Source organism: Schistosoma haematobium, chromosome 4 (genome assembly GCF_000699445.3).
Source record: "Schistosoma haematobium chromosome 4, whole genome shotgun sequence".
Taxonomy (NCBI): domain Eukaryota; kingdom Metazoa; phylum Platyhelminthes; class Trematoda; order Strigeidida; family Schistosomatidae; genus Schistosoma; species Schistosoma haematobium.
Window position 1 is genome coordinate 43,884,135 of NC_067199.1, and position 10,643 is coordinate 43,894,777.

The 10,643-nt window shown below is 36.1% G+C and overlaps 1 protein-coding gene across 1 annotated transcript in view; it reads right to left on the minus strand.

Moving 5' to 3' along the window:
* Positions 1-10,204, minus strand: part of MCM8_1 (DNA replication licensing factor mcm8) — a 29,399-nt gene extending 19,195 nt beyond the window's left edge. The window contains exons 1-6 of the mRNA XM_051208247.1: positions 10,164-10,204; positions 8,672-8,758; positions 8,303-8,626; positions 6,280-6,619; positions 4,573-4,727; positions 2,414-2,593 (exon numbers count right to left, since the gene is read on the minus strand). Coding sequence (XP_051067110.1) covers positions 2,414-2,593; positions 4,573-4,727; positions 6,280-6,619; positions 8,303-8,626; positions 8,672-8,674 — 1,002 coding nt within the window. The 5' untranslated portion in view covers positions 8,675-8,758; positions 10,164-10,204. The remainder of the gene's footprint in view (positions 1-2,413; positions 2,594-4,572; positions 4,728-6,279; positions 6,620-8,302; positions 8,627-8,671; positions 8,759-10,163) is intronic.
* Between the last annotated feature and the right edge of the window lie 439 nt (positions 10,205-10,643).

A 10,643-nucleotide genomic window follows, 5' to 3' on the forward strand; every position in this document is an offset into this window, starting at 1 on the left:
ATCAGAGGCCGATAGAACTTTCTAGAACATCAACGTGACATGCTACGATTGGACAGTAGCATAACTTGCCACCTTGTAGATTAGATGAATTATAACGATGTTAGAGCCGACGTTAATAACTATAAATACCCATGTTTTTCTATACATTTTTGATTCTTATTCAATAATCACTTCCCCCGCTTCTTCTGTCTTGTGATCTGCGATTGTGGGGTTCTACACGATCATGTGCCATTATTCGTATAACATATTCTACCATAATCAAGTAGAGGACATAACAGCATCAGTTTTAAAAAAGAAATCGTGGGATAGATTATATGAAACAATGTAATTTTCGAGAGTTCGAGGAAGAATAAACGTATTAACACCACTACAAATAATTTTGGGTCATATAACACAACATTCGCAACCATTGATTATGATTAATTCGAAAAGATCAACCAGAAAGTCAACAGATTTTTAAATAATTCAATCTGAAGGTCAATAATTTCATGGTCTGACCATCGTTTACCGATATTCTGTATCTGTCAATATCCCTCAGTTCAATAGTTAGTAACTTAATAGGTTGATACTATGTTTCAGTTTGATAGCCTTCGGATGTTGTATGTTAAATTAGATAAATGAAAAACTAATATTCCAATGAAGTATTTTATATATGTAGGCAAACACTAGGATACAGTTTACTTGAAATAATAATTAAATTTAAAAAATATATCAAATAACAATAAGCTAGCGTAAAAATCCGTTTTATTTAATATATGCAAGTATAAGTGTGAGCTGCCTCCATTCTTAAATTTATTACAAATAGTCAAATATAATGAAGTAATATGGTGAGTAGTATTGTGGTGTGTGCTACTTATATCGACATAAGTAGTATATGATGTTAGTCGTAAACAGAAGGTCTGGCAGTAGTGAGACAAGAGGATCGAACAGTAAAGAATGGGAACAGATTGCAATTTGTATGAAAATGCAAGAACAATGAAGTCTGAGTCATTATGAGACAAGCGATGGACATTTTGCAAATTAAGCTCAGTGGTCTAATGGTTAAGTGCTCGCGCGCGAAGCCAGTAGGTCCTGGGTTCGAGCCCCGAGTGGTGCGGGATCGTGGATGCGCACTGCCGAGGAGTCCCATACTAGGACGAAACGGCCGTCCAGTGCTTCCAGGTTTTCAATGGTGGTCTAGCTTCAACTGACTCATGATTTCAATCTGTGAAATTTCTAAAATCTCCACAAAACCCATTCTGATACTTTATGATTGTTAGATTTTATTAACAAGTCCTGTAATTTTGTGTTAAATACACTCGATTGTCCCCACCCGTGCTCTTGTTCACTACATTTGGTGTCGCTGCCAACCAGGAGGGGTGCTTTTTTGCGAACGTCGTTGCGAGCCTGGAGCTAAGGTACTAGTTGGGGCAGTCTGGTGCGGGGAGGTGGCGTCGAGTGGAGTGTTCGGGCGGGGCGGCGTTGGTTGTAGTGGGTGCTGTTGACAGAGATAAGCGGTGTGACGTGCGGATGCTGGGCGGACATCAGATGTAGATGGCTCAGCAGGTCGGTGGAGCACGGGTGTTAAGCATCCCAGGTGCCGGGTGGATGTCGGATGTTGTTGCCCCGGCAGATCGACGGAGCTATGGAGTTCAGCGCGCCGCAGACTCAACACTTTGACGGAGAGCGTAGCACAGACTGCAGAAACGAAGAATGTGGCACGGCGAGCATGAACCACCGCAAGAACGATTGCTTTAAAGGGCGGACGAGTGTGGTGTGTGCTACTTATATTGACATGAGTAGTATATATATATATATATATGGGCACATGTATCTCTTAATTTGGTTAGTTAATAAACTACCTTTCTCGCACTTAGTCTTTTCATTCAAGTAGCCCTGGTTGGGCTCGTGTGTAGACAGATTCCGTACCAGTGTAGTGAGTGGAAACTCAGGTACGGTAAACCAATTTGTTGTTCTATGCAAAATCAAATAGTGGCCCTGTAAAATATGGAAATCATATGTTAAACATATCATTTGTATATATTCCTTCAGTTGTCCCCCATATACTTCATCATTTTTCTGATCTTGTTGTCATTACGAGTGTTCTTCGTTTTCCTTCCTCTTTCCTATACTTGATTCTTCTGCTGGTGAATATTCTACTTCTGATTCTTGATACATACTAATTATGTCTGTCCGGATAATTAGCGCATACCATACCAATATCAAATCTCCAATACCTCAGATTACAACAACAACCATTGGGTCTAGGTTTGTTGATAAAATTTCAACTTCAGTCAACTCATGACAAGGCTCAATAATCATCCGACCCCATCGTAAACGCCTATTGCACTCTTAAAATATCTGGACTCTACTAGCTATGGAATTCTCACTATAAAACTTTAAAAACTCATCTTAAAGTACGTCAAATACTAACTTGTGTGTCTATTGTTAATGTATCAGGATGATTTAATAATGGTTCAAAACTTTTAGATCGACAATCTTTTGTTGGACATTTACTTGGTATAGCATAATTACCATTTTCTGGTAGTATTAATACTTGTTTCATTTCGCAACGACAGCATTCAAACACTAAACGATGACATACTGGTTCAACCTAGACAAATAAATAAATATAAATACATTTTACTTGTCTTTACAGAAAGAAAACAGACATGATCTTAAATTACTGTAGTATTTAAAAAAGTTAATATATACGGGTAAATAAAATGAATAAACATCGTTTGTACAAGTGTTACTTCATTAGGAAAATCACCTTGAAATGACCTACTCGCGTTCGCGTGCGAGACCGATAGGTCCTGGGTTCGAATTTCGAGAGGTGAGATCGCAGATGCGCACGGCTGAGAGGTTCAATACTGGGACAAAACGGCCGTCCAATGCTTCCAGGTTTTCCATGATGGTCTAGCTTCAATTGACTCATGAATCCAACTATTAAATTACTAGTTAAATGTAATCGAGTTGAATTATATTCCTAATTACTAAACAGCAATCGAATTTAGGATGCATCCCATCCGATTCAGGGTTCGTCAGCTGAACGTACCTGAGCCGCAGTGTTACTGGTTTTTATGAATAATAATAAAAAGTATACCTATCGAATAAGCTGTGTATCTATCATCACTTAGTAGCTTGATGGATAAGTGGCTGACATTTGAAGCGAAGCGCATTGTACTTGAGTTTTAATGTGAACATTGACATCCATCTGATGAGTTCCAAGCAAAATGAAACACACTGTTAGCCACTTGTAACTCTCCAAGCAATATACCGAGATGTTTACTCAAGAAGCTCCTGTACCAACGATGACTGACCGCATTCATTATTGAACATTAATAACACAAAAACACACACATCGACGAATAGTAATGAACAAGCTGAAATTTGAGAATCTTGTTGCCTAAAAATTACTAGTGTGGCCTACAGCAAACGACTGATGGTAAAAGGTTGTCATATTTTCTGATTGCCACTTATTAAAATTATTTTTTAGAAGACAAAAGAATATTACGCAACATTTAATCCTTATAATTCGAAAAAAGCTATTTGAAAAACTTTCGAAGTTCAGTAGTATTAATTTGCTTATTTATTTATTTCAACACATAAACATTGGTATAAGAAGGCACAAAATAATATATACACCACAATTCATCATCCAATTTCTGTAAGGGCTGAAATACGGACCGGGCGTTCAAACAGAAGTAGGTGGTTTCCTTAGGGAGCCACTCCCCAAACCTTTGATCTAGAGGTCTGATCCATAAGGCAATGGAGTAACGTTAGGAGATGCAATCTCATGATAGTCTGTGACCAATAATAGATTCATGCATCTTTTGTTCCCTCACGATCCTAGAGCCCATATCCACCATTGGTTTGGAATCAGGGTTTTCCAACTCCCCTAGATGGATCCTCTAACTTCGAATAATGGTTATTTAATTCTACCACCAATCGACCCACGTTGCGGTTATTCATTGCTATTATTGATTACTGTCTTACTCCTAGCAAAATTGTTTAAATTTCGCCCACAAAACCTAAAGAACTCATGTTGTACTCAGTCACCAGTGGGTACACCATCATATTCTGCTTGAGAATTTTTGTAGAGACTGATGTAATTTGTAGTTTTATGGTTTTCTTAAGGACTGATATTAGTTGAGTTACCATTGGGAAATAGAGAGTACTGAATAGCTGTTTTGTCGAGTTATATGGGGAAGTGATTGAAATTGGAAATCTGTATCAACTGATCTACATCAATTTAATAGTCTAAAGATTAAGTGGCCGTAGTAAGGCATTATGTTCGATCTCTGGATAGTTTATGAATGTCTAATTCTTAGAAGTTGCATAATAGAATGAAAAAGCTGATCACTGCCCCCTGATTTTCGAAAGCAGCTCAACCGAGTTCAATCTGTAACGAATACCATGAAGGAATAAAGCTGATCTCTACACAACAACTCTGAAATAAAATTGACAATTAGTTGATGGTGGGCTTCAAAAAAATCACAAACCAAGCTTTCGAGCATTACAAAATGAAATTTTTGCAATTAATAATAGTTTGATCAAAAAATTAATAACCTAATCAACAAAATTACTTACTGAACCAAGTCTTACAACAATGCCTTTGACTGATATGAATTGTCCTAAATGATGAGCACGTAATTTTCGTAACGGAGTAATCGGTGAATGATTTACAATACGTGCAGCAATATAACCAGGTAAACGTGTATTTATTCCAATCGATTCATTTTCAACTACAACAGTTAAAAGAAAGAGGGAAATAATCGTCAGACCTGTGACATTAGAATGATCATACGTTTCTACAAGACTGATTTAATTTAGTACAGAAAAATAATCATATTGTTATAACGGTTGAGTTTCCACGTATGGGACGTTAATTTACCTTAAACGATTATCTACACTAAATCCTTCCCAGTGTCTATTCTACAGGACGTCAACAAAACTCAGATCAAGAACACGTAATTATCTTAAAGAGAGTAAGAACAAAGGTTGGTGCAGAATAATATGAATTCATTTTATTTCGTTAGGTTCTCATCAGCTGCTTACAACCTAAAATATTTGAAATTCAACGTTATTATAGATATTGACATACTTATACAACAGAGGGCGATGAAGGATGTTACATATATTCATCCTTCATCGCCCTCTGTTGTATAAGTATGTCAATATCTATAATAACGTTGAATTTCAAATATTTTAGGTTGTAAGCAGCTGATGAGAACCTAACGAAATAAAATGAATTCATATTATTCTGCACCAACCTTTGTTCTTACTCTCTTTAAAACACGTAATTAGCCTGACCAAAACGTAAATATATTTCCATACCAAAAACCGACACAATCCACAACAATGAACAATTAATAATAAGTGTGTGTCACAATAATAAGAATAAGGGAATACATAACTTATCTGACACCTGAGATCTTATTTTCTAACTGTTTCAAGAAAAACTACATGATAAAAAATTATGTACAAGTAATTAACGTAAGGATATTCAACATACAACGTTTTAAGACGTTTAAAGATTTGACTATACGATATAGGATGGAAAAATAACATATTTTAAGTTAAATATGAACAATTTTTAACATCAACTTGGATTTCAGGAAGATAATGGGCTGTTGTGAAATCGCAGGTACATGATGATAGATAACAAAATGGATGAAATCTAAGCTTAATAATACCATCCAATTACTTAAAAATCATATTCAATATAAATACGGTTTACTACTATGCCAACAAGTGAGTTGTAGTCTCGAATTCCATATAAATTCTGTTTCCGTAATCAGGTAGTGTCACTAAAATATACCACAGAAGTATTATAGTTTAAAATCAAGTGCATAGGTATGTGCTTGCGCAAGGATTTAGTGATATAAAATTATCGTGGAACATGGACTTGATAATATGTAGGGCTGTGAGTTTGCATTGTTGGAGAGTTCCAAAGTGAAACGTAAAACATACACAAAGTATTCTGGTTTTTAATGACCCTCCAAATGATGTTAGTTTATGAGAAGAAACGATCTCATTAGAGCAATAATCTAGTGGTTAAAGAGTATACCTTTCAGTCACTAGGTTGCAGCTTCAATCCCCACTGTTAACTCTACCGCAGTTTAGAAAGACGATTATTAGGACTCACCCTCATAGTAGCTGCGAAACAAGCAAACAAATCTCTGTTGGCATAAATCAAATCACGGTATCTTTATTTGCTAAATAAGTTTTCAAAAATTCCGTCAACAACTAGGATAATCGATAGTAAATTTAGCTCAAAATAATCTACGTTCATACCTTTAAAAATATCCGGTACAGAGTCGTGTTGATAAGTTGTTCGATAGCATAAAGTATGTAATGCTAAACCAAAAGCTCGTAATATTATTTCACAATGTTCAGCACATTCTATACCCCCTGTCACATTATCATTAAAACATTTGTTTATGTGCAATTTATCTTGTAATAGTTTAGAGTGAATAATTGATGAATAGTCAATGAGTACAGCACCCTGTGTTTCAATTTTTATCCAATCCAGAGCATTTCCAACCAAATTTGATACAGTATCAACAGTACAAGGATTTAGTAGAAGATTATATCCAGATTTTTGTATTAAGTCAGTAATAAATTCAAGTGTTATCTGGAAGGCAAAAAAAAATACAAACAAGTTATTTATTGAAGTAATTGAATGTTATTAAGTTGCGAACAATTCAAAGCGTGGCGTAAATTTGAAACATTTCAACTCCTTATACTACATCAACACCGAGAGGAAGTTAACAGGATGGATAACAGACCCAAAATGCCCTGGTACAGTCGAGAGTCAGCTCACCCACTCCAAATGTTCTCACATGGCCACGTGTAAACAGCCACTGACAACAAAGTCCTACTCATTTCCTTCTCATGACGGGGGTGTTGTTCCCGAGATTGGGAAGACAAAAAGCGAATGTCCGACGCTTTAATAGGGTTCGTGGATATAGAGGATCCATCTAGGGGAGTTGGAAAACCCTGATTCCAAACCAATGGTGCATATGGGTTCTAGGATCATGAGGGAACAAAAGACGTATGAACCTATTGTTGGTCACCGACTATCGTGGGACTGCGTCTCCTTACATCGCTCCACTGTATTGTGTTCTAGACCTCTGGGTCAAAGGTTCGGGGAGTGGCTTCTTAAGGAAACCGCCTGTTTCTGTTTGGGCGCCCGGTCAGTATTTCAGCCCCCATACGAACTGGATGATGAATTGTGGTGCATATATATTTGGTGCCTCTGTACCAATGTTTGTGTCGAAATAATGAATAAACGTGACCTCATAGCCCACTCACTAATAACTGGAGATTATCAGTCCGAATTGTATATCTGAGATATTTAATCGCTTCAACATACTGGTTGTGCCATCCTTCGCTAACTGAACAAAAAAGGAAAATAGATTTTGTGTTCAGATTAGTCGAAATACTCTGAATAATTGTCAATATGCCAGTGTCCGACGGAGCTTATTAGGAACGAACGATGCCAGCTAGTGCAAAATAGGTTGGAAGAAACCTAGGTGCGATCAAACCAGAAGGTCGCACCATCCCATAAAGTTAACTGTTGGTCTGAACCATGTTGGTAGATGGCGACTACCTTATTAACGTCCGCTTTATGGCGACAATCAGAGGTTGGAAACTAGGTGATATGGCTCATAATCGTTCACAATGCCAATGAATTTATTCTCCATCTACCTTCTGACCATGAATTGCAGTAGTCCTTCGCACATACATTTACACTATCTTTTCAAGCCATATTTTCAATATTCGGCCACCCTCTTTATCATTGATACTAAATTATTTCGATTTCTTCATTATTTTTATCTCGTCGTGCTAATGTAGTATGTCAACTTAAGCCAACGCACATGTCTTCCAGGTTCTATGTTAGGGATTTCTGTCTGTCACCTTTTCCATTGCTGTTTGTCAAAGTATCCTTACTTCCTAATAAGCTGACGTCGGACACTGGCATATTGACAACTATTCAGAGTATTTCGACTAATCTGAACACAAAATCTATTTTCCTTTTTTGTTCAATTAGCGAAGGATGGCACAACCAGTATGTTGAAGCGATTAAATATCTCAGATATACAATTGGAACTGATAATCTCCAGTTATTAGTGAGTGGGCTGTGAGGTCACGTATGTATTCAGTTGTTCTGTTATCTATTTTGTTAACTTCCCCTCTGTGTAGATGTGGTATGGGGAGTTGGAACGTCACAAATGTACGCCAGACTTTGAGCTGATCCCGATAGACTGGCATTATCAGTATACGTGCAGCATAAAATAAAATGTAAGACACCTACTTTTGAGTAAGCTGAAACTTTTGATGAATTTTCATACAATCGAGTTGGAAAGTATAATAACCAACCAGGATAGGGACAATTTTTGTTGAATGAAGCAAGTGGTAATGCTTTTTGATTAAGGAATCCACTATGGATAGAATCGATTCCTAACGAATCCGTCAGTTGGGAAAATCCATTTTCTGAAGAATTAGTGGTATATGTACGAGGAGATTTGATTTGATCAGGTTTTCGTTTATAACTCCCATCACTTTGAACTTTGCCTTTAAAAGGAAACCTTCTCCCTCTGAAAAATCTTCCTCGAAAGTTAGATCTTTTAGGAGTATTCTAATAATTAAATGGAGATAATAAGGTAATATGACAAACATTTACCATTGATCTCAATACGTTAAAAAGCACTTCACCTTGACACTCTAACGATCGTTAGTTGTTGTTTATAACTGTTTAAAATCGTTATGTCTGAAAGTTAAAAATACCGAAAAATCTTTACGAAAAGGTAAGTAACCAAAAATTTAAAAGCACTGGGAAGTTTGACTAAGTACTAACTAAAACAAACTGAAGTTATGGTCATACTTTCCACTACATTTAAATACCAAATGATAAAAAAACTGCGAATCAAAAATAACCATTCCGTTCTAAAAAAAGCCTTAGTATATGATAATGTAAAGTTCACAGAAACAATAAGCTATGTAAATACAATTGATATTTGTGTTGTAACGGCCTAATTGATATGATAAAATATCAAAGTGACTGGGGTAATAGAAGGAACGTTTTGCTTACTAGACCCAAAATCACAACCAAACATACTTTTAAGGATAAAATAGACGACCGAAAAACTGGAGAGAATTCAAGCTGACATTTATATGCAAAATACTTAACCAAGATTTTATGTTACGTCAATTACCATATGATTAACTAGGAGTAAGAACAGAAGTTACTGACACACTAAAAGCACTTCATTTTAACTTGTATGTATGAAGTTATTCAATTCCACTCGGGATGAGAACTGATACACAAACATTCTACCATTTTAATTCATTCAATAAGAATTTAAATTGGTTTTAGGGTCGATTTTCTTGCACACATTATATGAAAACTGATTGCTTGAAAATATGGATTCATTAGAATTTAAATGCTACAACGTATTAGGTTTTACATACACACATGTACTTAAAAACTATGTGTAGTGGCATTGTAATGGTGTAAACAGGTAAGAAGACACTAAATAGCAAGAGAATTTAAAACACAGTATGACCTCCATAAAGATCCAAAGTAAACACATTTTAAATAACTATAAGGAAAAGGCTTTCGCAAATTTAAGATTAAAGTTTGGTAAGAATTGGTTAACGGTACCCCTAAATATAAATCTGAGCTCTAAAAAAACATCTACGTGCAACCAAAATAAACTATGGAGGTAGGTATTCTAACGCCAATATTTTTAGGCAGTCAAATATAAACCTAAGGTCAACCAACTACATCATTACAGCTAAAAGTCCAAACAGATGTTCTCGTGAGTGAAGATGAGCTCCACAGTAAAAGTACTAGTAATCACAAAATATACTGTCTTGAGAAATAGCGAGTAAGGTATTAATATTTAAAATTGGCTCTGATAACCTTGCTTAAAAGTGTTGTCGAAAGCTTCATAGACGATGAAGACAGATTCAATCAAATTTCGCAACAAATTTTCTAAACTTTCAAGTAAATAACAGTTAACTACAACACAACCCCTGGAGCTCCAATCAGAAATATTGTCTGAATCCTTCACTCAACATTTGAACAAGATTGCAGCAAACAAGACGCCAGACAGTTTTTAGCAAAGAATTTTTACGAATTTTCAAGTTAATACTACTGTACAATTACTAACAGAATAGACACGGTATTACGAACGACGATGCAAAAACGGACAGACCAACCTTGAGACTTGAAAAATCTCTGAATGCTCAGTAAACCAATAGCATTGAACAATGTCCAATACTTCTATCTCAAGCTTGTACGAACTAGTTTGTTTTATTTGCACTCGCTTCCTTCAGATTTGGTACCATTTCATGTAATTACTTATTTTCAGTCCGTGATAGTCTAGCTACTCGACTGTACCGATTCTAAATTACGGCCTCCATACAGGAAGTACAGTTTTGCTGAAGTGGTACCCGTTGCATGCGTTGAAAATTATATATCCATCTATTCTCAGTCAAAGACCATCTGTCAACACTAATGCATTTGATAAAATATGGATGCTTTATCTAACGTTTTCGCCTCCCATTTTAGATTTTGTGAGCTATGCTCTTGCCAGTTCTTTTTCCAACCAAAGTATTCACAACAGTCAAAAAGTTCGTCGGTGTATGGG